The sequence below is a fragment of the Penicillium griseofulvum genome (genome assembly GCF_001561935.1).
Source record: "Penicillium griseofulvum strain PG3 chromosome Unknown contig_95, whole genome shotgun sequence".
In the NCBI taxonomy this organism is placed as follows: domain Eukaryota; kingdom Fungi; phylum Ascomycota; class Eurotiomycetes; order Eurotiales; family Aspergillaceae; genus Penicillium; species Penicillium griseofulvum.
The window spans coordinates 185,773-213,052 of NW_024467454.1; the positions used below are offsets into that span (position 1 = coordinate 185,773).

At 49.4% G+C, this 27,280-nt stretch overlaps 11 protein-coding genes across 11 annotated transcripts; 4 read left to right on the plus strand and 7 right to left on the minus strand.

Annotated features, from left to right (window-relative positions):
• Window positions 1–638: 638 nt before the first annotated feature.
• Window positions 639–2,231, plus strand: PGRI_055920 (protein kinase PKP2; the record flags this gene model as incomplete). The annotated part of the gene is made up of 5 exons (XM_040793305.1): window positions 639–701; window positions 773–858; window positions 928–1,047; window positions 1,105–1,387; window positions 1,443–2,231. 5 exons carry the CDS (start codon window positions 639–641, stop codon window positions 2,229–2,231), a joined length of 1,341 nt encoding a protein of 446 aa, XP_040648160.1.
• Window positions 2,232–2,650: 419 nt separating this feature from the next.
• Window positions 2,651–3,140, plus strand: PGRI_055930 (YqaE/Pmp3 family membrane protein; the record flags this gene model as incomplete). The annotated part of the gene is made up of 3 exons (XM_040793306.1): window positions 2,651–2,699; window positions 2,826–2,901; window positions 2,966–3,140. 3 exons carry the CDS (start codon window positions 2,651–2,653, stop codon window positions 3,138–3,140), a joined length of 300 nt encoding a protein of 99 aa, XP_040648161.1.
• A 312-nt stretch (window positions 3,141–3,452) lies between these two features.
• Window positions 3,453–4,343, minus strand: PGRI_055940 (signal peptidase complex subunit SPC3; the record flags this gene model as incomplete). Its single annotated transcript, XM_040793307.1, has 2 exons — window positions 3,453–4,098; window positions 4,198–4,343. The coding sequence occupies 2 exons, from the start codon at window positions 4,341–4,343 to the stop codon at window positions 3,453–3,455; spliced, it is 792 nt and encodes a 263-aa protein (XP_040648162.1).
• Window positions 4,344–4,604: 261 nt separating this feature from the next.
• PGRI_055950 (gamma-glutamylcyclotransferase family protein) lies at window positions 4,605–5,242 on the plus strand (the record flags this gene model as incomplete). Its single annotated transcript, XM_040793308.1, has 2 exons — window positions 4,605–4,632; window positions 4,680–5,242. 2 exons carry the CDS (start codon window positions 4,605–4,607, stop codon window positions 5,240–5,242), a joined length of 591 nt encoding a protein of 196 aa, XP_040648163.1.
• A 328-nt stretch (window positions 5,243–5,570) lies between these two features.
• On the minus strand, window positions 5,571–8,995 carry PGRI_055960 (uncharacterized protein; the record flags this gene model as incomplete). Its single annotated transcript, XM_040793309.1, has 4 exons — window positions 5,571–7,530; window positions 7,586–8,640; window positions 8,692–8,755; window positions 8,835–8,995. 4 exons carry the CDS (start codon window positions 8,993–8,995, stop codon window positions 5,571–5,573), a joined length of 3,240 nt encoding a protein of 1,079 aa, XP_040648164.1.
• Window positions 8,996–10,322: 1,327 nt separating this feature from the next.
• On the minus strand, window positions 10,323–11,425 carry PGRI_055970 (eukaryotic translation initiation factor 4E; the record flags this gene model as incomplete). Its single annotated transcript, XM_040793310.1, has 3 exons — window positions 10,323–10,518; window positions 10,571–11,320; window positions 11,391–11,425. The coding sequence occupies 3 exons, from the start codon at window positions 11,423–11,425 to the stop codon at window positions 10,323–10,325; spliced, it is 981 nt and encodes a 326-aa protein (XP_040648165.1).
• A 2,377-nt stretch (window positions 11,426–13,802) lies between these two features.
• Window positions 13,803–16,126, minus strand: PGRI_055980 (putative protein kinase; the record flags this gene model as incomplete). The annotated part of the gene is made up of 4 exons (XM_040793311.1): window positions 13,803–13,989; window positions 14,043–15,472; window positions 15,553–15,938; window positions 15,994–16,126. The coding sequence occupies 4 exons, from the start codon at window positions 16,124–16,126 to the stop codon at window positions 13,803–13,805; spliced, it is 2,136 nt and encodes a 711-aa protein (XP_040648166.1).
• Window positions 16,127–16,618: 492 nt separating this feature from the next.
• On the plus strand, window positions 16,619–17,188 carry PGRI_055990 (uncharacterized protein; the record flags this gene model as incomplete). The annotated part of the gene is made up of 1 exon (XM_040793312.1): window positions 16,619–17,188. One exon carries the CDS (start codon window positions 16,619–16,621, stop codon window positions 17,186–17,188), a length of 570 nt encoding a protein of 189 aa, XP_040648167.1.
• Window positions 17,189–19,507: 2,319 nt separating this feature from the next.
• PGRI_056000 (uncharacterized protein) lies at window positions 19,508–21,856 on the minus strand (the record flags this gene model as incomplete). The annotated part of the gene is made up of 1 exon (XM_040793313.1): window positions 19,508–21,856. The coding sequence occupies one exon, from the start codon at window positions 21,854–21,856 to the stop codon at window positions 19,508–19,510; it is 2,349 nt and encodes a 782-aa protein (XP_040648168.1).
• Window positions 21,857–23,432: 1,576 nt separating this feature from the next.
• PGRI_056010 (GTP cyclohydrolase I) lies at window positions 23,433–24,652 on the minus strand (the record flags this gene model as incomplete). Its single annotated transcript, XM_040793314.1, has 4 exons — window positions 23,433–23,735; window positions 23,788–24,092; window positions 24,159–24,292; window positions 24,366–24,652. 4 exons carry the CDS (start codon window positions 24,650–24,652, stop codon window positions 23,433–23,435), a joined length of 1,029 nt encoding a protein of 342 aa, XP_040648169.1.
• Window positions 24,653–25,499: 847 nt separating this feature from the next.
• On the minus strand, window positions 25,500–27,138 carry PGRI_056020 (WD repeat RBAP46/RBAP48/MSI1 family protein; the record flags this gene model as incomplete). Its single annotated transcript, XM_040793315.1, has 6 exons — window positions 25,500–25,674; window positions 25,742–26,227; window positions 26,294–26,755; window positions 26,812–26,917; window positions 26,983–27,060; window positions 27,114–27,138. The coding sequence occupies 6 exons, from the start codon at window positions 27,136–27,138 to the stop codon at window positions 25,500–25,502; spliced, it is 1,332 nt and encodes a 443-aa protein (XP_040648170.1).
• Between the last annotated feature and the right edge of the window lie 142 nt (window positions 27,139–27,280).

Genomic DNA, 27,280 nt, shown 5'->3' on the forward strand with positions numbered 1-27,280 from the left:
AAGACAAGAATGTTGGAAAGAATACACTGTAGAGCTGTAAATGCCGGTGGTGGAGGAAATTCGTCTGAACCCGCAAAATAATAAGGGCCGGAGCTAGCGGTGGCGGAGCCTCGAGGGCTCGGCAGTTGATATTGTGGACGTGAATGAGATCTGTCTTTGATTAGATGCTTATTTGTAGTTAAATAGTTCACTTCTGACTTGTTCTCTTTTTCAAATTAGAAGGAATTTGCCTTAAATTGGCAGTGCGCAATAATATATGCAGGTGTACACGAGTATATATACGGTGAAGAAAGCCCTATGTATTCCAAGCTTTTTATACTGGTCCGATTTGTTGATATAGATAGCTACATAGATTAGGTATGTTTTAGTTAAAAAGCCAATCTATCTATTCATTTGAATACTCTCAACCATCAGATACGTGTCTCTCAGATGATTCAACTCACAAGCCTGATGCGTTAGCCCCAAGTCCGTGCGAGTCCTTCAGATCCGAGGCAACTTCGGATGAGCCAAATCGTATGACATCGGCATTTAGAGTAATACACATATATATAAACTCCGTAAACGGAGTAAGGATATATATAAAGAAAGATACAAACAAAAAAAACAAGAAACTTGCTAATTGTGTTGACCGGTGTCACATGCTTGGCTCACCGCCCGGCAACCCCAAACACCTACAAGTCCCAACTACACGCATGCACATAGTGAGAGCACTTATATGGTCTTGGTATTTATTGAATGAGTGCATGGAGCACAATGAGGTTGTCTTATCCAGCTAGAAGCTGGCAGCTCCTCCAGTCTCCATCTAAACGCTTCTATTCTGGAGCTCATAGCCCGCCACCATGGCGGCCAGTTTCTGCAGTAGATGAGTATGAGTGACTCACGTTCTTAAAGCTTGAAATGACGACACTAACTGGGATATACGGACAGGTGGGTGGAACGAGCTATTCGGCCTATCAGTCTTCGCCAGTTGACCTTTTTTGGCCGTACCTTGACCGAACCACGACTCATCAGTTCCGCAAACTATGTCCGGACGGAGCTACCTACTCGGTAAGTTGAGCGACAATCAACAAAATTGGAAAAAATCTGATAATAGTCATTGGATAGGCTCGCGCATCGACTGCGAGACATCCAACAGCTGCCATATGTGGTGGTTGCCAACCCCCATCTAACCCTTGTATACGAACTGTACTACAAAGCATTTGAGAAGTTTCGGGTAGTTCCCGAGATCAAGACACTTGAAGATAATGATCATTTCTGTGAGATTCTGAAGGAAATGCTGCGAGAGCATCTGGTTGCGATACCCAACCTGGCAATGGGAGTACTGGAATGCCGCCATCTTGCTCCAGCGGACGAAATGGACCGGTTAATGAACACACTTTTGCGAGCGGTATGTAAGGCCGATCTTCGGTCTGCCTCCTAGCTGACAAGTATTTCCTCGGCAGCGAATCTCCCGCCGAGTCATTGCAGAGCAACACCTAGCGCTGACCGAAACCTTCAACTCGCCATGGCACTTCCCCGATTCCCACGACCGAACCGACATGAATGCAGACTTTGTGGGCGAGGTGTTCCTAAAGTGTAAGGCGAAGGAGGTAGTCGAGCGATGTGGAAAGGTCGCACAAGATCTGATGCGGAACATATCGGACTCGACCCAGATCCCCGCGATCACGGTCCAGGGCCATGCGGACGCGACGTTCCCGTATATCTTGAGTCACCTGGAATATATTATCGGAGAACTTCTCCGCAACTCAGTGCAAGCAGTCATGGAGAAATATCAGCATTCGGACCAACCCCCACCACCCATCGAAGTGCTCGTGTGCGAGACCCCGCAGCATGTGATAATGCGCATTTCTGATCAAGGAGGAGGAATTCCTCGAGAGATTCTACCATACCTGTGGTCCTTCAGCAAGGGCCCTCGCACGCAGTCCCGACTGGAAAATCTCGGACGTGTCCCTGCAATGGCGGCGACGATGCAAGAACTGCAAGTGTCACACAATAAACACACCGACCGGGAAGTATATCATGAAGGATCCCTGGACACATTGACATCACGACCGCCGAATCTCCGTCTGGGGATGGGTCTCCCCATGAGCCGAGTCTATGCTGAGTACTGGGCAGGCAGCTTAGAGCTGCACAGTCTGGAAGGATACGGAGTGGATGCGTTTTTGCAGATCTCAAAGCTTGGCAATAAGAACGAGCAGGTGACAACTCGGGCGGCAATTGATGCAGTATAGGACTTGAAAACTGGGAATATTACAGGAAATATATTCCCAGTACCTGTACATCTCCAAGTCCGTCCAATGTACCTGCCCGTCAACTATACTTGCCGTCTATGTACACAAAACACCGCCACATCCCACAGTCGAGACACCAGCCACATTCACACAGATGTGGCGGTACTAGTTCGGGATGACGTCATTGCATGTCCCTTCAGCAAATCAGCTTCACGGCTGCCTCAGCCCTACCACAGCTCCTTTCAGTCCAAGTCGTGACGTCGTGGCCAAGATCGAGATGAAACGTATTAACTCCCCGCAGATGACAATTTCCCTATTCATCTTTTCAACCTCCTCTTTGTCATTCTCAGTTTTCTAGCCGCCGAACCTCGTTCTACCAAACCTGAACAGTAACACAGCACACATCAAAGACCGCAATCATGTCCGGCGCTTGCTCGACCCTTTGTTTGATCATCATCACCATATTCCGTAAGTAAATGCACTCTGCTGCCCGAAATAATCCACCAAAAATCCACCCCTCACAATGATACCAAGATCGCCCCTCATTCTATACAAGCTATCTCCACCAGAACAATCTGCTAACATTCCAAATAGTCCCCCCTCTTGGTGTCTTTTTGATTGCAGGCTGTGGAATTGACTTCTGGATCAACGTCCTATTCACATGTCTTGGGTGAGTGTTACACCAGATATCCCGACTTCCGTCATATTCGAAAACTAACCAGCGGTATGTCCAGGTACTTCCCCGGACACATCCATGCCTTCTATCTGGAATACGTCTTTTATGAGCGTCGCAATCGCGATCCATTGACCCGTGCCTCGCAACGGCCCGCACCAGGCGTCTACTCCGATCGCGTCCAGAATGGAGGCCTTCACCAGGCACCAGCAGGCCAGACCTATGGTACCATTTGATTTTCTTTCGATACCTCGAACTCTTGCTCGAATTGCCTGGCCCAGTATATCGACGGTCGGCACTCTATGGCTGAACCTAAGCAAACGTCTACCTTTGGTGTATCAGCTGTATCCATAGCATTGATCCATTATCATCTTTCGGGCATAATTAGACCCATCTGAAACAAGTAAAATGAGAAAGATGATTTTCCATCCAATGTGTTTCATATGTATCATTTTCAAAACACAACTGTATAGGTGAGCATTCTAACCAAAGCTCCCAAGTAAAAAGAAAACATGTAGATCCCAACTCCCTATCTCAGACCCAAATGCCTATACACTGGCCTTCTCCGCCTTCTGCGCCTCCCTAGCCCTCTTCTCAGCAGCAGCCTTTTTAGTATCCTTCACCTCAGGGAAATCAAAAGGCTCACTGCTAACAATCGTCCCACCAGTCCGCGGCACCGTACCAGTACCAGGCGCCCAGAACAAAGCACCAACCCAAGGTTGAACATTCCATCCAACATGAAGAGTAACATTCTGACGCTCAGCCAGACGACCAGTAATATCACTGATCTGGTACTTACCCTTCTGACCACGCAGTCTCAAAACACCGGTCGGCAAAGCCTCCTTCTTACTCTTAGTCGACTTAACCGACTTAGCATGGCGCTTAGCGTTCCTCTTTGCAGCGGCCACAACCTCAGATGAAACAGACGCGGGAAGAAGCGCAAGGACCTTGTCTTTCAGGACGTCCCATGAATACGGGGACGGGGTCGCGGGGATGATAGTGTCCCAGATGATGGACTCTGAGACGCGGACCTGTGAGCCGGGGATATCGGAGGAGGAGTAGGTAGCGTAGACATAGACGAAGAGCTGTTTTGTGTTCCAATTGAAGAGTGGGCTCAGGTCTGCGTCGAGGTCGAAGCGGAGCTGGGCATATTCCTCCCGTTTGGTGGAGTAGTAGTGCGGGCGGCCCTTGACACTGTTATGTCGGAAATTTAGTCTTAGTAAAAGGTGGTTCTTTTTTCCGTTATCTGGATTATAGGGTTGGGGGGAGAATGGGAATCGCGATTCAACTTACACCTGCACGTTCTTCAGCTGCACTGAGGCATTGGTCTCATCTGCTGGGAAGAGCACGACCGAAACGGCAGCCAGTGCGCTGACAACCAGCGCGACTGTAGTAAAGAAGCCGAATACGGACTGGATGCGGTTCAAGGAGGAATGCATGGTGTGGTGGGAGATGAGAAGATGAAGCCAGCTGGACCTGTTTGGATGTTTGGGTCTTATCGATAAGCCATCTATAAACTGGGGGCTGTCATCTCCACATCGACAACTCTTAGAGCTTCTTTCTTTCTCTTTTTATGATTTTATATCCAGAGCTTGTGCTGAATTTAGACGCTTGAATATAATACTAAAATCCATAGTATTCACTATTTTGGACCACCAGTCAACCCTCTCGCAACCGACTCACCAACCCCACATACCACAATGGGCGACCACGTTCTCTTCTTCTACGGTAAGTCCCTCTTGAAATGAGCCAGACGAAAACTAACAAATGTATAGGAACCTTAATGGCGCCTCAAATCTTGCACAGAGTAATCCACGGCCAAGCCAACCCAGAACCCTGGCAAAAAGCCATGCTCCGCTTCCAACCCGCCATTCTACACGGGTACCGACGACATCGCGTGCAGGGTGCCGATTACCCTGGAATCATGGCAGTTTCAGAGACACAATCTGAGACGGAGAAATTATCCGCGCCGAAACCCCATTCTGGGACATCAGTCATGGGAACTCTTGTGTCGGGACTAACAGATGGCGACGTTTACCGACTGGATAAGTTTGAGGGCTCTGAGTATGAGAAGAAACGGGTTACTGTGCGCATACTTCGGGAAGCGCTGAATGGTGAAAATAAACATGCTGGTGAGGGGGTTAGTGACGAGAGTCGGCTTCGCGAAATGCTTGATGCGACTAGTACCGAGGTTGCTGATGAGGGGGAGGAGGTTTCAGCTGTGACTTATGTGTATACTGCTGGGAAGGATATGCTTGAGGATGCGGAGTGGGACTTTGAGTCGTTTAAGAGGGATAAGATGGCGTGGTGGGTTGGGGCGGATGAGAGTGAGTGGTAGCTTGTTTATGTGTGTCTAGGTAGTTATGTTACTATCGGTAGTTTCACGAATTAAACGATTAAATTTGCATTGCGATGGATGATGGTATCTGATGCTATGGCTGTAAAGACATGGAGAAGAACGCCATCCTCCTCTCATCGAACACCGATGCAGGGATATGTCTATGCTGGAGATGCCATGACTGCACATGGATTAAAACGCTAAAAGCAACAGAGAAGATAATGATTCATGATGTAATTGCCCGTTCTGTTCCAGCCAGAACTGTATTCGTAATTCGAGTATCTTAGACACTAGGTTTGTATTATGTACATCATTAGGACGAACAGACTCATCTCTTTTGCAGAGGGCCTCGTGGGCTTTGCCTCTTTCTTTCTTTTCTTGCAGGAGACGCTGGTGTGCTTGGCCCCTCGGGCTCTTCCTGGCTACCGCGCACCTGGATGATGGGGTCCTCTTTTGGTGGAGGAACATGGGTATGTTGCGGTTTTGCGTCTGCGTGTGGGGTTGAGGATGCTTTGTGTCGTTTAAGGGGGGGTTCAGTAGATAAGAGATGCATATGGTCTGTGATTGGATCTTCACTCGAGTCTTCGGATTTCGAATTGGCAGTCTTTGCAGGGTCCTTTGAAGGATCTTGATCCTGCTGAGACTCAGGTACCACATCAACATTCGGAAGTTCCTCCTGACAAGGAAGGGGCGGACCAAGCAGGAATGAAACAGGTTGTCTGGCTGCCATAACCGGCTCATTGGCGTGTTCCTGTTCCTGTTCTTCGCAAAGTTCGTCGAGGAACTTTCCGAGACGGTATCGCAGGAGGCCAGAGCCTAGTGGGGGCCAGTCATCTTTGGAACTCATGCTCCGCTGTAAGACCTTCGTAATGAACCAATCAGGGCTTTGAACAAACTTCTCTAAGTATGCTAGCAGGTAAAGACCGCAGTCCCAGAAATTGGGCTGAAGGGGGATATCGCGAGCTCGCATGCCCTTAACGTCGGTTGGGTCGAGTTTCACGCCGCGTTTAGACTCTGCTTCGCGGCAGACATACTCGCGTAGGATTTTGATGGTGGGGGAGCGAGGCATGTCGAGGGAGTCGAAAGTGATAATAGTTGTTTGATTTGGGTCCAACTTTAACCCAGTTCTCTTCTTCTTCGATTTGCTGGTTGGTTGTGACGCCGCGGCCTGGTCTTGGGCGAGCTTTTGGGCAGCAAATTTAGAGAGATTCGGGAACGGAGGGAGGCTGCTGATGGGCGCGGCCAGGTCCCCTATGCTCTGGGAGTCAAGCTCCCCTCTGAGCTCAGATCCGTTTCGGATCTCACGAGGTTCACTGGCCTTGTCAGAAGAATTGTGCTCTGACTTTGAGCTTGCTTCCGGCTCAGGAGTCTCTTCGATCTCCTGGATCTCACTCTCAGACGCGTTGGAGGACTCTTTCTGTAGAGCCGGCGTTTGAACCGGCTCTACGCCGTCGGCAGAACCAAGCGACAAGCTTGGCAAGTTGCAAATGATTGCAACATACCAATGAGCACTCTCATTGATAGGAACGACGATATAATCATAACTGAAGAGATCGACGTTCCGAGTCCACTTCTCCACACCACTGTAGTTGATCCCACGATCACCCCGTGGGGTGTTCGTGAGAGTTGCAAAGAAGTAGGTGTTGAAAAAGTAGATTCTTTTGGCAGCCTCCTTGTTGGTGCGTTCGAGGTGTTCTTGAAGGAAACGCATGTAGAGAGCAATCAGGTTATCGTTCAAGAAGTCTTCCCGGAGCAACCGTTCACGATCGCTAAGTGTGACCTCAGCCTTCTTCTTTCCACTTCGCGGATACACCAGCGGCTTTTCCCACTTTTGCATGAACGCAGCATTCCTAAGAAGTGGGTTCGGTTTTGTTTCAGATGCAATGTCTCCATTCAACACATCAGGCTTGATACCGCCACGGCGGGTAGAAGACCGGGTTTCGCGTTCCAGTGGGTGGACGGTAGATCGAACATGGACTTCACCGTCTGTTTCAGCGGGTCGGAGATTCCGTTGCTCTTTGCCAGACATTTGAGAATCGACATTGCCGTTCCCGTGTCTTGCCTTTTCCAAGGCGCATTTGATCTCAAGCGAATTAACATTGTCGATTTCACCTTGGTCATCCCTCAACGATTTCGAAAGCTTGGCCCGTCGTGCGGGAGGAGAGTGCGCAAGGTCTGGATCTTCCATCAACTCATCAAGAAGCCGCTTCTTGGGCTTCTTGGTCACCTGCGTATCCCCCTCTGAGAACTGCTTTTCGTATCGCAAAAAGGCCTTGTCCATCCATTTCCTATTCCAGGGTTAGTAAACTGCCGACTCGCCTCAAGATAGCTCATAAAACTTACATATCTTTATTCTGGAACTGGAAACGGGCCTGCGTCAACACTTCCAGTAACTTCTCCTTTTCCTCAGTGGTCCAAAACTCGATGTCGAGCTGGCTATCTGGTTGAAGGGGACCTTGAAGTATTTTCATTCTCACTTTCCGGCTGGGCTTCTCCCCGACCACCACATTGAGGATGCTGTGAAAAGGTATTGAGATTGTATTACGCTGGCCGAGTGCATCCTCGCGGAGTTCCAAGCCTTCCTTGTTGGAATAAATTGGGACGAATTCCTTCATATCGCAGGTTTCGCTGAGGGTGCCGATTCGGAAATATCGCAATAGATGTTTCTTATCAGAGTGCTTTTGGGACATCTTCGCCTTCTTTGTAGCCTGTCCTGGTGGCGAAAAGTCTTGGATTGGGATGTCGGATGGGGAGCGTTTTCGGGTTGGTGTCTCTGTACGTACTGGTTTGAAAGGACGAGTGGCTTTGGGGTGTGTTTCTGTAAATGATCTGGGCGCTGGATGTGTGGTGGTTTCTCCTTGAAGCTCGTCTGGACTTTCCCTGCCATTGACAGGACGACGGAAGTTTGTCAAAGGAGCTGCAGTTCGAGTGCGACCCGCTTTCTTTGGTCCAGCCCCAATTTCCCCAATAACAACAGCCTCAGAACGCTGATTTGATCTGCCATTGATCTGAGACAGTTGGGGATTCGTAGATCTCGCCAGATTTCGCCGTTGCTGAGCTGCTGTTTCAGTAAATCTTTCATTCCGAGAATCAGCGGATGAGAATTGGTCACGTTGAGGACGAATAGAGCTTTGCGCTGATTTGACACGATTCTCCGTGTCCTTGGAACCACGAGGGCGGTTTAGATTTGCGGGGGCCGTAAGGTCAATGGTTTCGCTAGTGTCGCTCTGGCGCCGTATCTTTGTGGGCCGACTCGACTCTTCGAACTCATCGTCAAGTTGTGTAGATTTTCTCCGCGAAGTTTGTTGATTTGGTTTTCCGTAAGAGCGGACCGGCCCGCTGCTTCGGGCATTCTGAGTTTGTGAGATTTTGTCTTCGGGGGAAAAAGCGAAGCTAGACTGTGACCGAGGATTAGATTGGATGCCATAGTCAAGGGTGTAAAGGCTTACCCCTGGCTTCTTGTTCTTAGGATGAAGGGATGCTCCGGGCTTTATCTTGACAGCTTTGGGGTCACTATCAAGTAGAAAGCCGACTGGTTAGCAACAATGTCTAGATCAACTCAGCGCGCACTCATAGATCTCATAGAACATACCGATATTTGCCTCCGAGTAAACGCGCCTCATCTTTCCGGTTCTGGGAATCCTTTTGTTGGTCCTCGTTCGACATCTGCGACGAGTTACCCGGCCTGGGAATGGGTGGAGGTATCAGCGTTTGCCTGCCGGCAGGGAAAGGTGGTGGGTTCCGGTGGGACATGGCTAACCGGGTAATGGGATTTAGAAAAGGGTGGGAGAAACGTGAGCGCAACCGTTCGTCTGCAGTTGTAGATCCAGTTGGGGACGAAAAAGTATCGACATAACTGTGAAGAGCCTAAGATCGATTAGTCCCAAGTCAAATGTCCGAGGATAGCTTGCGACAAGAAAACAGACGGGGCTAAGAGCTATGTGCGCAGAGTGGGGAGATTGTAGAGTCGAGCTATCAAAAGACAATATGGACGGCCAAGGGCAAATATCGGTGGGACGCGCATGGAGATAAGAGATACACACCGTTGAAAGAGGATCACTCCCAGCGTTTCGGGGAGATAATATGTCAGTCAAGTTGGTATCAGATCCCAGGAAAAAAGAGTCAGGGCCAGATCCAGCTGCTCGAGAACGAGGAGGGGTCGAGGGCGGTCTTTCTGCACGTTGAACAGTAGATCGTTGATCTTCGGTCTGGCGTCGGCGTCGCGGTGACAAGTTAGAGAAGAGATCGACTAGGTTTTTGAACACAGGCATTTGGCAGCCAGATGGTTATGACAATATGCATTTCACAAATCTCATTCCAATTGATTGTTCGTCTATTGTTCTTTTTTTTTTCATTCTCATTCATGGGACGTAAGTACGCCGCATCGTCATCTGGGCCCTAGGGCGGTCAAGAGTTATTGAAGCCTGATAATTTAGGCATACATTCATTGTGATCTCGGAATATTGGAATAGCTGAATAGCTGAATAGATGTAATATAATGGCATTGTCCGCATGATTCACTTTGTTCATAACCTTTAGCATTATTAATGCCATTAGTTGTTCACGACAATAGCCCAATGCCCCACCCCAACGCATCAATATACAAGTTAGGGTTCCTAACAGGTTACTATACCCACATCCTGGGACCATTCACTAGTCAAGCAGTCAATAGGTTTGGCTCTCTTTTGTATGCATAAGTTCATGTAGTTGGAATATATAGCAGAGTGCGTTGGATAGACCTAAATGTGAAAGGGTTCTAGTTCACATAACACCAATTCACCACGCATAGACAATAATACTCCCAGGCGAGAAAACCATTAGCAGCTGGTGCTGCATTCATCTTGCGTACATAAAGGAAAAACATCACGCATGAGCTCGGCAGACACAAAAAAAAAAGCACACATAGCACCATAGCACAGATGAGTTCACTTAAAAGACATAAATCAAATCAAACCGCTGAGTTCGCCTCGATGCCCCACCGCCCCTAAGACCCAAACGCGTCCCAATGATTCGTGATTGAAGTTTTTTTTTTCGGGTTTACTATACAGGGCCCAAGGCCAGGCTGGGATCTTGGATCCGTTCATAGGGCCACAGCCGATTTAGCCTTGTCCGAGTCGTCTTGACCTGTACGCCGCCGTTCTTGATGACCTGTGCCTGTGGCAGTCTTGTCATGGCGAGCCTGGTCGATGGCAGAACGCTGTGCAATACTGTCGTCGTGGCTCTTCCAGATGATGTTGGTGTCTGCCGGGAAAGCGAGCAAGCGCTTGATCGTTTCTCTGAAGGCAAGTTAGATTAGTCACATCATGGAGTTAAATAGGTTGTACATACCTGATCTTGATGTTGCGCCCCCCGTCAATCCTCGTCCAAACACTCAAAACGTCTTCGCCGCCTCGGACGCTCAGTACAGCACCGCAGACTTCATCTCCAGCTTCCGCAAACTGGTCTCCAACCATAGCCAAGAGGAGATCCTCCCAGTATCGATCGGAAACCCCCTTCTTGAAACGTACGATCCACTTACCTCCTCGCTTGTTCGCCTCATCTTCCCAGACAGGGCGAATCCCCTTCTTGAAGATGTGGTAGTCGGAAACGGTGGGAAGAAGGGAGGGGCGTTTAAGATGAGAGTACACCGCCCAGAAGCTCTCTACCGAAGATATCGAAGCGAGTGGCACGGTAGATTTTTCGTAGTCGGAGTATTTGGGTGTCGGGGGACGATACCAGACAATCCACGTAGACTTCAACGGGTGCTCGCCAGGAGCCACGAGGGAGTTATTCTCAAAAGCCTTTCGTGTAGCCTCGTCATGTTCCAAGGGAGTCTCCCGTCCGGGTGTTTTCAACTCGGTGCCACCGGGAGTCTTCGGCGCACCAAATGAGGCGAATGCGCCGGATCCTAGGCCAAAAGCGGAGGAGGCATTGGTAGATGGCGAAGAAACACCGCCGGATAATGGGGATATTGCGTTAAATGGATTCGAGCGTCCATGCGAGCTGTCAGGTCCGAACCGCTTGGATGGGCGGGGAAGTTCGACACGGGCACTGTCTTTCGCGTCCGCTCCAGACGTTGACAGGGACAACTTGGAGGAGCTAATAAAAGAAACAAACCACCATATAAGTTACAATGGTCACCTGGGTTCAAGAGGGGCACACGACTAACTTTGTTCGGCGGGTCCACAGGTTTGCATTATCCATCGCGGCGGGTGAGAAGACTGCCCGAGACACGAGCGGTCATCAGGGGGAAATAAAGGGACCCGTAAGAAGCGTTACACAGAGATATGAGACGCCGGCGCTATGATCTCAGTGACGTAGTGTAGTGGCAGAGGCGGGAAATCCTGAAGAATAAGAAAAAATCGAGATCCAAGTGCGTAAGAAAAGAAAATAGGTAGGGCGAATAGAGGATATCTGTGGATAATGAGGCTGTTTAAAGAAGGAAAAAAAAGAAAAGGAATAGAGTAGAACAAATGTATAGAGGGGAAATCAGGTGAAGGGGAAAAGTGTCGATATGAATCGGAGACTCGGGCAGTTTGGAGGAGCAGCTTCCCTGACCAATCACAGTCACTTCAGCCCCATTTTCGCCTGCAGCCCGCACCGTCTTTTTTCCAGTTTTCCCTTTTTCTTTCGTTTTTTTTTTTTTTCTTTCTTGTTTCTTTTCTTTTTTATATCAAGACCACCAAACTCAAATCAACGCTGGCGACTTGTTCTTTTTACATCACTGGCGTTTCCGATGTGTGTGTCGAGATTAATTGAATCGCATCTAAAACCATCATCACGAGGGCTTACGAGCTACCCATGACACGTTGATGACCTGATTGACGACACATACTTTCTTTGTTCTCTTTGTTTATATATTATATAGTATAGGGTACGTCTTGTCAATAGCAACCCATTTCCAATCACCATCTTCCATCTTCCATCTTTCAACGCAATGAAGAAACTCTTTTGAGCTCTCTGGTAAACCAAGGTCTCAACCGCCCTACTACTTTGGCCTTTTGGGCTGGGCTGGTTGAGCATGCGGTCAACAGGCAAAGTCTGAGCCTTGATAGATGCTATAGTTGTTTCTCTTGTGGACTTGTGGACAGATGGACTGACATGCAGTAGGTTATAGTTTACCTTGCGTGTAGCTTGTCTAATTGATTTCCTCTGGCACTTGTTCCCTTTCGGTTTTAGAGCCCTTAGCGTTTTGTTTTTCTCACTGATAAAACTGAGCATGCCCCTGTCTGGATCCTCTATCAAAGTCAAATGAAGGCTGTTTCCGCCTTTTTCTGCCGTCGACCTATAAAAACCGCCAAAAGATTATTAGAGACCACTACAGAGTAGCAAACCCCACTAAAAAGACATCACAAGGCCACTCATGCAACTATTCTTGTTAATTTTTTTTAAAAAAAGAAAGTTATCCTATTGATATTCTCTGGAAGACAACCATTCTTCCTACACAGCAATCAAGAGAAATTGACTGTCGTGATAAAGCGGAAGTCTTGTGCATCAAGCACAACATCTTGCATGTCAGAGGGTCGGACACGAACGTCGAATAGAGCATAATATGGTATTGTCATTAGAGCACCATCGACTATGGTTTTAATCATATCCACTTCAGCACACACACATGACAACTACATATGGGACGGCTGTCAGAGGAGAGGTGGAACGTTACTAGGATTCCGGCGGAGGCTACCAATGTAGGCTCTGGTCAAGGGTCGAGGGGCGTAGGGTAGGAAACTTGGGCCAATTGACTGTCATTCCATTGTTGACTGCCGTGGAACTACCAAAGCGTGGTTTTTCAGGCGTACTTGTCAAGGCCAGACCTACGATATCGTAGCACCTCCCTCCCAGCAGCGATTGAACACCTCCAATTCTCCCTCTGATTTCGTCCACTTTTCGTTCTCCGGGGTATTGTCATTGTAAACATTAATGTCAGATGTCATCTTCTGCAGACACCAGACCACGATCCATGCCTTCTGCGTGTTCTTTCGTATATCTTTGTCTATTTCTTGGCTAGAGATGTTTGTAAAGCCAGGTTATACAACCAGCATGGCCTTTTGGCCACCAGCCTTCATCTAAATCTTTCTCACGGAGATTCACCTTTGAACGAGGCTTCTTGGTTTGGCGTGCAGCTTTAAGGCTCTTTGTCCGGATTGAAGCCATGCCTATCTCCATGGCAGAGAGAGACTTTCACTATGTGAGGAATCATCTAAAGCCTATATCCCAATATGAGATTAGTCCAAGACCCATTTGTGCTTAACTTTCTATACTCACCATCTTTTTGCTTAGGTCCGGAGGCAGAGGAAATATGTTGCGTACAGGAGGTAATCTTCCCACCTCTTAGCCAAAAGAACACCTCGATGTACAAAGTATACAATCTATTATTGAACCTCCATGCAAATAACAACTTTGATCTAAATTTTCTTTGATCAGTGGGCAATATGTGACAAAAAAAAAAAAAAAGAACAAGCCCGGAAGAACCCCGAATACCAAGGGTGAATCTCGTGAAAAGTAAATGCAAACCATTCCACCAACCATGTCCGATGCAATAAAACAGCAATAAGAAAATAATAAAATAATTTGCAAGTCATCACGGGCCAGAGACACGATCACTTGAATCTTGCTTGGTTCGCTTCGAATCCCGATCGGTGCTGGGTACTGACGCATCGGCCTTGCGCTTGTCGCGGTCCTTTTGGTTCTGATACTCAACGCGTCGAGCTTCCTTACGAAGTGCCTTAGATTCAAATTCATGCCAGTCGCCTTCAACATGCTCCAATCTGTAGACAAAGTTAGCAGGAATGATATACACAAGGGAGCGTAGGAAACGTACTCAATCGGCGGGTGAGGGGCTGGTTCCTCCGATACGAAGTATGGATGTTTAAGAACATCTTCGGCGCTCGGGCGTTGTGAAGGATCATAGCGGAAGATCGAGGAGATAAGATCCATCGCACCCGTTGTCAGCACATCGCGGTATACATCCTCGAAAACGCGCTTCCTTCGTTCCGTTGGCCGCATCAGGTGGAACCAGGGCATCTCAACAAGGTCCGGCCACTCAGTTTTAGTGGGGGTACCCAAAGCATTGTAGATTTTGTCCATCTGGCTCAATTCGCCACCTTCACCGGGGAAAACAGCCTTCTTGGTAAACATCTCCATGCAAACACATGCAGCGCTCCACATGTCGACAGCAGGGCCATATCGGGTTTCGCCCAAGAGGAGTTCTGGGGGTCGGTACCAGATGGTGATGACTCGATTGGTGTAGTCGAGTTGACGACTTTTGGAGAAGAACCTGGCCAAGCCAAAGTCGGCAAACTTTAGCAATCCGCGATTGCTGATCAATATATTGGCGGCTTTGATGTCGCGATGTAGGACTCCTCTATGGTGAAGGTAATTGAGACCTTCGAACATCTGCTTCGCCAGATCCTTCTTGTGAGAGAGAGTGAGAGAGAAGGTAGGATGATTGATCAGACCGGTCAGATCGTGAGAGAGATATTCAAAGACCATGAAACATTCGTTCTTTTCAACCATGACCTCCAGGAGGCTGACGACATTATGGTTTCGGAGATGCTGAAGCAGCTTGATCTCTCGAACAGCCGTCACAGGGAAGCCATCCTTCTCACCCTCCATTCGGATCTTCTTGAGTGCAACTTTACGCTGGGTATAGACATGGATCCCCTTGAACACTTTTCCGTATGTTCCAGCGCCGATAACAGACTCATTGCCCGGCTTTCGGTAATACACAGATTCGGCATTAGCAAACTCCTCGGGAAGTGTGGGGCGTGGCTTGGGCCGAATAAGAATCCGCTTCTGCTTGGGTGGTGGTGGTGCCTCTCTCAGTGGTTCTGGAGAAGGGTCTCGGCGACGATCTTGCCAGTCCGAGGGCCGGTCTGAGGGCCATTCTCCTTGTCGTCGATCACGGCATTGATCGAACCGTCGATCATCCCTTCGATCCCGTGGATCTCGGAATTCCCGGAAATCTCTGCGGTCTCGGTCCCGATTCCGTCCACCCCGGTCACGGCGATCGGGTCTTGAGTCTGGTTTGAACTTGGGCAATGGCCCATTGGTAAACCTGTTGCGAGGTTGCTGGGGTGGTTCAGGTGCACGGGGGGCTGGCTCGCGGACCTGCTGCATCCTCTGGGCAAGATCAGGTACTGGCTTTGGAGCAGGAGCAGCTGCAGGCTTTGACTTGAAAGCAAAGCTGAATTTCCCGCCCTTGTTTGCCGGCGGCGTCTCATTGGATTCATGGGGAGGGGGTGGCATCGACTGAGGATTTCCGCTAACGGATTGAGGTTCTGTATGGTTCTCCTCTTCATCCCTATTAGAGAGCCGGGAATAATTCTCACTTTCGCCAGCACGAGGGGATTGCGGGTCATTGTGAGACTGTGGTCGATTGGGGGTTTGTGACCCATGACTGTGTGCTGCGTGGGGGCTTCCCCCACGGCCTCGTGATCCCGATGCAGTCCATTGCAAGTTGTTGAAGTGCCCTCTTGCGCTGCGTTGTGGGGGTCCATTGTGGTATGAATGAGGACCAGAGCCAGAAAATCGCCGATCGGGACCCTGGTTCGAAAAGTTTCCTCGATGACCACCGCCGGAGTGGCCACCTCGATGGGGAGGCCCGCCATACGGAGATTGAGGGTGATGGTTGCCAGGGCCATTAGATTGACCTTGGTTGTGATAGTAGTTTCCATTTTGCGATGAATAGTCATCATGTCGATAAGGAGAGGTATGGCTTAAAGAGAGTGTTAGTATAATGCGATGTAATATGTAAGTGAAAGGAAACTTACCCAGTTCCAGTATAGGGAGGCGGGCCAGACCATCCTGCTCGTCCCCCGGAGTAAGGCGATGGCGGTTGCGGCGAGCCGTGGTATGAGCCTGCCGATGTTGCGTTTTGAGAGTTCGAATAGCGCCGTCTATCATGACGTGGTCCAGATGGCCGACGGCGGGGCTGATTATTCACATCAGAGCGCATCGGATGCATTGGGAACTCATCTCGCACATGAGTAGAGTGTTCTCCAGTAGGGCCGAAATTATCAGATTTAAAACTCGGAATCGGGCGAGGCGGAGATGGAGACCGAGCATTACCGTCCACAATAGGCTGGATTGGTCGGGTTGTGTTCATCAGCGAATCACGCCTTGATTTGCGAGACGATGCAGAATGTCTCGAAGTAACGGAATGCCGCGAGTTCGACCGATAGTGAGATCCGTGCTCACTATAGTTATCGCGACTGGGGGTAAGAGACCGTCGATCAGGTGAAGGATGAAACCCTCGTTCATGAACCGGTGATCTAGATCTTCCAGGACGTGGGATGTCCGGACGGCGACGGTCTTTCCCACGACGGTCCCGTCCCCGGCGTGGTGATCTTCGCCTGGGCGCACCACGACCTTGGGTCCGACCACCTCGTTTCTTGAATGTGGGACTTCGATCCCGTCCTTCACCGTGATTGGGGTAATTTGAACGTGGCGGGGGGAAAGGGCCACGGCGGCTATGCGGTGAGAGGCTTCGAGTCCTTTGCCGTTTCAGTGGAGGTCCGGTTGATGACTCGTCTCTTCGAGGGCCGGGGGCTTCTCTATCGAAAGGTCCGGGAGGGTGAGCGTTCCAGCTGCCGGCTGATGACACAGGTTGCGTTGAATCTAGTCGACGGCTGTTGTGAAAGTTTGGAGGTGGAGGAGAACCTCGACGAGGAGATCGATCCGGAGCGAAATCACCTAGGTCGTGAGAAGAGTCAGGGCCAAAGCGGGACACGCGTGGTGGCGACCGCCCCGGGCGATCGAAATTGCGGTTATTGGGCCGATATGGGCGCCCTCGATCACGACCTCTGTTTCTTCCTCGATCGCGGCCTGACCCTCGCCCTCTCCGTCTCTCCCTGTCACGGGGTTCACGGTCTGGGTCAGCACTCCACTGGTCTCTCAACACCGGACTCGTACGGGACTCCGCCATGTGAACTGCGCCAACGGCATCTGGTTCAATCAGGGAAATAAAGAATGTCAGCGAGGCGAGTCCGTGGAGGAAGCCTTGAATTAGAGATAATGATGACAAGGCGTAGTGGGCGATGGCGTCCAACCGTGTCTTCGATCGCAGGCGGGAGTCTTTCGGGTTTGGGGACCCGGAATGATAGTTTTTCCAGGCTCCGAACTGTGGCTATCAAGTGCTGCCCAGGTGGTGAACAACGAAAAACATAAGCAAGGGGAAGTGTGAACGGGCCATACGCACCAATTCAGATTTATCAAATACACCGTATCACCTTCCCAGGTAAAAGAAAGAACACTACTTGTCCGTGGGGGCGCTTTCCAAGGTAGGAAACCTCGGGTTTGCTGACTGATCCACGTTGCGGCTCTACAACTTGATTCGACGCTGGGATGCTGGCAGGTTGGCAGCTATCGAAGACAAGTGCAACCTGTACTTCTGCTTTTCTCCTCTGTGTTTCTTTTTGGGTACCGAATATTTCGAACCTGTGTCTTTTCGGCACATGATGATCTGATCAGGGGTCCACCTGCAGGTGTTGGAGAAACAGTGCTAGCCAGGCTTGCTAGCATATTGTCTCCTTTGTCCTCGCCCTGCCCTTTTGTACAGCTGCTGCCTTTTTTTTCAAAGCAACAATGGGACTGGGTTGGCTTGTCCCACGAACGAAACTATCTACGTAATGCACAAGGCCAGATGGGCCAACATCCCCGGGGCACCATTGCGAACAGGACAATCCCGCGTTGGGTTATCAGGCCACACCATAAAATCAATGGCCGGGGTCTCTTATCATTCTCCTCCCGGGATCATAGAGCTGTTGGTCGATTTGGAGGGTCGATTCAACCTGCTGCTATCCTTGTTGGGATTAAATTGATGCTCTGTATCACATCCATCTGGTTAGTTTTTCGATTCCTTGTGAGTTGTAGACTGTTCAATTGTCGAAGTTCAAGTTGTCATGCACCAAAGTCTGTGTGCTGGAATGAAGCTTTGTCGTGATTTACAACTGATAGTACCACCGAGACAGAGATGGAAACATGGGCGGAAATCCCGGTAATTGCGAAGTTTTGTTTAAGCCGACCATTGCGAGTGCTGTGTCTTTAACAGTCTGCCGAACAAGAATGCGAATTCATGGTGATATCCAGGTGTCCAGGTCGGTCGACTAGACAGAAGCCTGGCGATAATGGTGGGGAGCATACCGAAATGAGGGGTCAATGTACGAGGCGGCCAAGGCAAGCAGGGCCCAAAAGCAACGATTCCACCCCAATTCAATCCAGTAGAATGCGCAAGCCCCCAAAGCTGCGGGCGGTGAAATGCTAGAGACTAAGCCCTGCGCTCAGTCAACCCGTCCCCCAATTTTAAATATCAAGACAAATTCCAGGATCTGAAATTGACAATTTGTAATCTAACAGAAAGCAAGATCTCATAATGTGGATGTGGTTGCAAAGGACTCAAGGCCGTGGCCTGTAAGTCAGCCCGAGATCGAGCGGGATATGAATGGGCTGGAACACAAAGGCCCCGGCCATTCTCACCCCCGAAAAAGGAACATTCCCAAAAGGATCAGAGTGCTAGATTCAATAAAAGATATTGTCGCTGTATAACCAGAGGGAAGCACGCCATACCGAATCAAGGAACTAAGAAAGTAAAGAGGAAGGTTGATGTCATGGGCAGGTCGAAGTTGTGTCGGAACTGAGCGTGGGGTCACATGGGATCACGTGACGTCATATTGTCTACAAAGTACAGAAATTAGCCCTGGAACATACGTCGCAACACCTCTAGAAGAGGCGATTTCGCTTGCAGAATATTATGTTGTTAATGTCTTCAGATGCTGGATATGAGTGACAGTCATCTGCAACAGGGAGTATGGCAACATGTATGCTGTGTCTTTAACACGCGCTGCCACGCCACCCATTCCCTTTGTCGCCTGGTCCGATTGCATGAAGCGAAGCACTCCACCTAGCGCTCCATTGCTATCAGACTCATTAGTGCAGGCAGCCCTGACATATGGTAGTGCATTACCCAGGCGATGAACATCTCCTAGGCGAGAAGTCAGAATCTAGGACCCCCTATGTCTAAAGCATCAGTGCCAAACCCATCACCTGTCAGCACATAGCCACAATAGCAATGTGTTTCTACATGCTACATATTAGATTAAGGACAGAAAACAATTAGTACTAATACAAGTTTATTCAGTACATATTCTACAACACACTCCATCTTTTTTCAAGATTGACAACCCCCTCACTCCCGCACCTCCTCCTAGGTCATCCCCATATCACTTATTGCTTACATGGTAAGCAATCTTTCTCTCAGAAACTACTCATACAAACGTTGAAGCATTCTCAGATCAACCCCCCGAAGGAGGATTGATCACTGGGGGCCTTAGACTCCCCAGACAACCGACCCGCCCCGAGCGAGTCATCCGCTCCGTCGAGAGGGAAACGACGGAGACGGGGCCAAGAAGGGCCATAGAGGTCATCCTCTTCATCCTCTTCATCGGGTCCATCGGGCTGGGACCAGAGGATGTCGTGGTGCACAACCCCATTACCATTGGCAGTGCCATGGGCGGCCTCGGGAGCAGAAACGTGACCGGTCTCAGTATGTTCGTTTGACGAAGACGAGACTTGGTCCTGCGAAGGGGCGGGGGACGCCCCAACTCTAGGAGCCTCCCGAGAACTGATGGAATCAGCATCGGTACGGTTTTGCACAGTCAGGGGCACTCTGGTCTGCGACTGGGACTGGAGGGCAACGGCGGGAATTTGGCTGCTCTCGTTGCTGGCGGGCTCGGTTGTGCTTGGTCCTTCTGGGCGTGTATCCAGCATAGAACTTGAGGATGAATTAGCAGGTTCATGCAGCCTAAGAGGTTGCAAAAAGGCCACAACACGCGGATCTGGGTCCTGAATATTCGCAACATGCTGACTCGGACCTCCCAAACTTTGTTCTGGCACAGAAGTTGGGTTCGAAACATCAATGCCACCTGGAGCAGGCATGGTCAAAGAATCCAGCGGGGCGATAGGGTCCAAATCATCAAAGTGGCGTCGAGCAGCCGGCTGGAATTGGGCATCAAGAGTAGCTAGGGAGGCTGCAGCACCTTGCACAAAGCGATCAACCCGTGGGTCTATGTCATCGGACTGGTTTGAGTCAACGGGTGAGTTTTGAGGAACAGTAAGGTCTTGCGGTGAGTTTAGAGTAAGCGAGCTTACAGAAGTTATGATATCTGGAGTATCCGGTAGGGTTTCATCATCCAGTGAGGTTGGGATAGTCAGCCGGCCTAGGGCAACTGGTGGACGCGGAGTAACCAACACGTCTCTGAAAACCGGCGCGTTTGAAATACTAACCGAGCTTGGAGCAGCTGCCATATCTGAAGCATCCGGTAGTGTTTCATCGTCCGATGTGGTTTCATCATCCGATGAGGTTAGAACAATCAGCTGCGTTGGGTCAATCGGCTGGACAGGTAACAGGTTTGAGGCAACCGGTGGATTTGGAGTAGCCGGCACGTCTTGTAAAACCTGCGGGTTTGGGATACTAACCGAGCTTGGAGCAGGTTCCATATCTGGAGCATCTGGTAGGGTTGAATTATCCGTCGAGGTTGGACCAGTCGGCTGGTTTGGAGTACTAGTCGAGCTCGGATCAATCGAGTTGTTTGACGCAGTGGACAGACCCAAAGCAGCAGGAGCATTCGACGAAACAGGCGCAGTGGATGAGTTAGGATCTGCGCGTCGCGGAAACCAAGGAAGGTCGGGCATAGGAAGCATGACACCATTGAATCTGGCAGGCTCAATTCTTATGATATGAGCGCCGCTGTCATTGAACACGATCCAAGGAGGCGTTCGGTGCCGCATTCCGCTTGGGCGTGACATCGGCTGAAGATCTTCAGGGCGAACGCCGGCAATAAGCTGTGCTCGGATGAGCCATGCTTGAAGCATGCGCTCTGGAGAAAGAGGAACAACATCGTCAGAAATAAGGGGTGGGTCGCGTGCGAATGTGTACGGGTTTCCGTGATCCGTATATCTGCGTTCGGGTTCTGCTGTCATAGGAGGATTTCCCAAGGGGCTTGGACCAGCAGCTGCTCGGCGCGGAGCTCGGCGTGGAGCCGCCACAGGGGATGGAGAAGGAGCCCTGTGTTCAGAAGAACGGTCTCTAGGATAAGCAGGCACGGGGTCAGATGTCTCATAAGCAGCTTGCCAACTTGGCACGAATGATCCGGCTGCAGCGGGTGCTTGAGTTCCATGTTGCTCGCTCGAGCCCATTGGAGATGTCTGCAATAGATCTTCTTCATCGAAATCGTACCAGGGTTGGTTGGGGGCGTTGGCAAATTGCGGGCTTTCATGCTGGGATTGATTGAGCGCCAGTTGAGCTTGGTGAGCTTGAAACCGCGCTTCAGCAACTCTGCGCGCATTTACTCGATTGGCTTCATTGACACTTCGTAATCTCTCTAGATGGACGAAGAAATCAGGGTGCACCCGTGGTCCAGCATCTTCATCCGAGTCAGAGTCGGCCTCAGCTGCTAGATGGGCCTGAAGAATGTCAAGGGTGGGATAAGAAGTGGAAGATTGTGAAGGCCCAGCGACAGGATGGTTGGTACTGGTAGACTCATTGTTCTCGGTAGGCTCGTTTATGAGCTCAGTGGTATCCTCCTGAGGGAGACCGGAGGAGCCAGGAGAGGCTGGATGTCGAGGGCGGTTATCCATGATGCTGAAATGGATTCTTGGTTGTCAAAGTGGCCTTCAACCTTCAAGTTCATGTCAGTAAGTCTCGTACTTGATTTAATCAAATAGATTCAACACACCTGCAATGCTCAATGTTGTCAGGAAAAACCCTTTGATTGTAACGTATTCGAGAGGTTTGAATGTAAGACTCTTTCTGTTTGCGAACAGATTAGCATATAGAAACCAAAAGAGCATGCGTAGATCAGATGAAAGTGAATGATAGACAAAGAAATGCCAGATCAGAGAAAGCCCACGATCTAGATAGGAGGGAAAGGGGATGAAACCAAGCCCAGCTTCCGTGCCCAATATTGGATGTTGGACCATCCAAGGCTCTGGAATACTGGTGTCGTATGTAGTACATGCGCAGAAGGAGGTGGGGATTCAGCTCGCACAATACTTACAGAGACAGATAAGACTGATGCCACTCTTCAGTGACCGGCGATGTGTCGTGTGCTCGGCTAACCTTGGGGTACTGACAGGCAAGGTTGGCGTGGACGTGACTGGATGCACACACACGTCAAATGTAGCAGGGGAAAAACAAATAGTGCAAGCAGATGCTGCAGAGGCAATGAATAGATAATAGAAAAAGATAGAAATGATGAGATGATTATTCTGGGTGATGGGAAGCTCAGAAGATGGATAGAAACAAGGATGGTGGATGAAAAGCGAGATGAGACAGGAAGAAGAGTTTACTGAAGGGAGAGCCACAAAAGAGCGTGTCAGACGTGTAGAGTCCCATCACCGTAGGCAACAATGACATCGTCGTGCCCAAGATTGATCCGGACCACCCCTTACGATTCACCCCCGCTGACGAGGTCCTCGCTGATGAGGTACCTTCCAATTCTATCAGTTCTAATGCTTATGGTGATATCTTCAAGCCGCCGAACTACTGTAGGATTAGAGAAAACTCTAGTGTCTATACCGTCTTTGGTGGCCTCATTAAAGCCCCAGAGAGAAAAAGCCTCTACAGAAACCGGCTACAGGCCAACAACTCCGTGCTCGTCTATGTCAAAGGTCGACATGCCCTTTAATTTCCTTTTCTAGACAAAAAAACAAGATATTGGGAAGAGATTGTACATTGATTGGTTCTAATACATACATCATATCTAAGTGGGCATTACTAGATGCTCATAAGCGGCATGGGATCAAGTGTTGAAACAGCCTCGCTAGTACTATCGAGTGATATCTCAATAGACTTTACAGCAAAGGCCTCTTGAGGGGCTGTGTTAGTAAGGTAGGGGGTAGGGGATGAGGGAGATTTTTATCTTCCCTGGGCCCATCACGCGTAAAAGAAGCGGGTGTCCACCATTTCCCACGGAGCCATCGACTCTAAAAGAAGGCTTGAGCTTCATGGACGAAGGAACATGACAAAACACCAGTGTGAGGATTCTCCCAAGTATGCGAAGGAGAACCGAGACAAGAGAAGACCAGAGAAACACCAATCCACGCTTAACATGTAAGTAAAAGAAAGACCCAAAACCTGTTGAAAGGTCATCCAAAACTCCGAAACTCCATAAATCAATAACCCGTATTTAGGTTAGGCTGGCGAGATGGGGCATTATCTCCGGTTCAGCAGAGTCAAGAACTCTTCACGAGTCTTGGCGCTGGACCGCATACATCCTAGCATACAGCTGGTAGTAGTGGTGCTGCTAACCTTCTGCACACCGCGCATAACCATGCAAAGGTGGGAGGATTCCATGACAACACCGACACCGCGGGGCTGGAGGACCTCTGAAATTGCTAACGCAACCTGCTTGGTAAGGCGCTCCTGAACCTGAAGTCTGCGAGAGAACATCTCTGCGAGGCGAGCCAGTTTTGACAAACCAAGAACGCGGCGGTCAGGAATGTATCCGATATGCATCTGCGGATGGTTAGAATGATATAATTACGGTATTGAATGTAGTAATTCGTACCTTTCCGGTGAATGGTACCATGTGGTGCTCGCACATCGAGAAGACGTCGATATCCTTGACAATAACCAACTCATCGTGGTCTTCATGGAAGACAGCATTGTTAACCAAGTCCCGGACATTCTCCTCGTATCCCTTGGTGAAATAGAGCATGGCCTTGGCATATCGCATGGGGGTCTCGCGGAGTCCCTCTCGTTCCGGATCCTCGCCAATACATTCCAGGATTGTTCGGATAGCTCCCGACATCTTCTCAAGACGTTGTTCGGTCTCCTCCGGCGTCGACTCCTTCCGCTGTCTAGTTCCGGGGCCTATGTGACAGGTTAGAGGAATATACCGATAGAGTGGTGTCCACAAAGGGAGCTAATATCACTAACAAGGCCAGCTGAGACCGTCAAAGTCGATGGGCGGGTTCAATGTGTAGGGGCTAGCAGGTCGGCTAACGGTGGTTGAAGGCGTCAATGGGGCGGCCGCATCCCGGGGATCGCGGGGAGGGTCATTCAAGCTAGGGCTACCCAGAGATTAGCAATGAAATTCAAAGCGCCATAGTCAGCAATATTGATATAAGGTTGCCGTATACATACCGCACTGGCGCCACACTGCGAATTGGCACAGAAGCACTTGAAACGGCGTGGGTGGGGGCGGCTCCATCAGTTTCGGCCTCGGTCTCAGTCTTGGTCTCGGACTTGGTCTCAGGAGATTCAAATTCAATAGGGATTCTGGGTTCAAAAGAAGAACGAATGGATGAATTGAGACTCTCACGCTCACGGGAATCCCGGCTACCCGTCGGACGTTGCAGCGGGGAGCTACCGTTCAACATGTGGGACGGAATAGCTGATGGCTTGGGGCTTGTAGGAGAACCAGAACCCATGATGTCGATATTTGGTAAAAAGTAAATAGAATATACCAAGAATATATATAGACAAGGATCTCTAAAGAGTCATCTTTTTTTTTTTAAGCAAACGCTAACTTTCTTTTTGTCCCCCTCATCGCCCCCCCCCCACCAATTACCGCCAATCAAAATTCACCGGAATGATGACATGCTCCCCGGATAACTGGGGCCAAATACATGCCACATGCATAGATCTAACTATATTATATGTACAACATATGAATCCTGGTCAATGTTAGGATGTATATTTTTTATTCCATTCTAGATCTGTCATACTGCGTTAACTTTATGTAGTGAAACGTGGGTGAATGTACCTCTACCAAAAGGGGCGCTGTGGGAAATATATTTCTCATCCCCGGGGGTGAATATGGCAAATAAGTGCTGATATAGCTAATATAAGTACCTAGTGGCCTATATTGGTCTATATTCCTAATTCTAAACTCATTGACACATTTCTTCTATCCAAGTAGGCGATGGTCGAGGGATATACCATACCAAAAAAGGGCCTAGTACATTCACGGTCTGCTCTCATTCAATTAGAAGCATTATGTTAATCAAGAATCATAGATGCCGTGTAAATAAGTCATATCCGTCATGGCTTAGCTACATACATGTATGTAGGCTTGTGACCATGGATAGTGATAGCATACCCTTATATTAGGGTTAGTCGAGCAGCTGACCATGCGGCTAGCAACAATGTCCGTCATCATAGTAGATTTCAAATGTAGTGGTGTTTTGAATGATTATTCACTATGGTCTTAAATCACCTATACTAAAAAAACACCCATATGAAAATGACTGGACTGCAATGTCAGCGGAAATAACATCACGCCTCAATTTCTTCTGTTGGGACATCCTCCAGGTCTTTGCCCACAATTGCATCTGCTACCTTCCATACCTGCAGTAGGTTGTCCTCAGCGGCGGAACATAGAACCCAAGGGTCGCTTAGATTCCAGCTGAAGTCCGAGATACGGTTTGTGTGTCCACCATGCATAAACAAACTAAGGAGAAGATTAGTGAACAATTCAAACGTATGGTTTGAAGAGAAAGAAAAGAATGGTCACTTACAGCTCTGGCGGCCCATCTTGAGCATCCTCGGGAGTTTGTTCCTCGCCTGCCCGGCTGAGGTCCCAGAACATAATCTTGCGGTCATAACTGGAACTAGCCAGGACCGATTCCTCGAATGGATGCCACGAGATAGACTGCACCGAATCGGTGTGGCCCTCCAGTGAGTGGAGCTTCGATTTGAGGTTACGGAGATCCCAAATACCGATAGTCTTATCGGCAGAACCCGTGGCCAGGATCGTTTCAGAAGCAGGATTGAAGGAAATGGAGTTGATGGCATCGCGGTGCTGGCCTTCAGCCGAGGCAGCCGCACGAGTGGAATCATCCTGGCGGGTATCAAGGATCTGAAGCGTAATATCATCGGAGACGGTTCCGATGAGAGAGGAGTGGAGAGGATGGTGTTGAACGTCGTTGACGATTGAGGAGTGGTGAGTGAAAGTGCGGCTCGGCCGCACTGCCTTGTTACCCTTGGTGTATGTAGTAATGTCCCTGTGGTGGGCCTCATTAGCTGCTAGTCACATCAAATCGCTGGTTTTGCATGTTGCGCGGGCTTACCAAAGTCGGACAGTCTTATCCTCACTGCCTGTTGCGAGATGACCAGCCACGTGAGGGTTCCAGCTGAGCCCGAAACCTTCAGCTTCGTGACCCAGGAGCTCCATTTGAGGGTTCACTGTGCCAGTTGGCAAGCTGGGGTGCTTGGAGCGATCCCAGATCATCACCCGGCCATCTGTGCACATTGTCGCAATGATATTCGGGTTCTGTGGCTGATACCGGGCCTTGTTGACCTCGCCCTTGTGATCGATCTTTTGCACAATGTTGAACTTGATTTCCATTTGAGTCTTCTTCGAACCCCCGCCATAGCCTCCAATCTCTCCCTTTTCTTCATCGTAATCTGCCGGGTTTGGGACATTAGGATTTGGGAGTTGCACCTGGGCAATCTGGAGGTAATTCTGTGCATCCCCAGTGGTATGTGTGCCGATAAGGAGACGGTGGGTTGAGTAGGGCTTGTCTGGGACTCTGAAGATAGACTTTGGTTAGATTGATCAATGGACCAGTATGATTTTAGCGCATACTCTTGCTTATCTGGAAGCCACTGGGTTGTAAGCGTGGGCCATTCTAATGCTGTGCTCAAGATCATATCATAGAGGAAGGGCGCATTCTTCTTCCATGTTTTGTACTCTGTTCCCAATATAATTAGATATAACTGTAATTGGCAGAACTAGAGAGAGGTTGAGCAAATCTACCTTCATTGATCGCCTTCTCATCGGCGTGTTCATGTTCCTGATCCTGATCTTGGTCTTTCTCGTGCTCGTCACCAACACCTAGAAACTTGATTAGATTGAGATTTTAAGTGCGCAAGGGCATAAACGCTCACCAGCATCGTCTTCGTAGTGATCCATGATTTTTGAGGTGGTATGTACCAAGCAATATATTGAGATCACGAGGCGATGGAACTTGAGCCACCTAGAAAGGGTGTGGTGTGTGAAGCGGACAAGGCGGAGGAAAGCTACGCGCATGAGCGCGTTAATGAGTGCTGGGAGA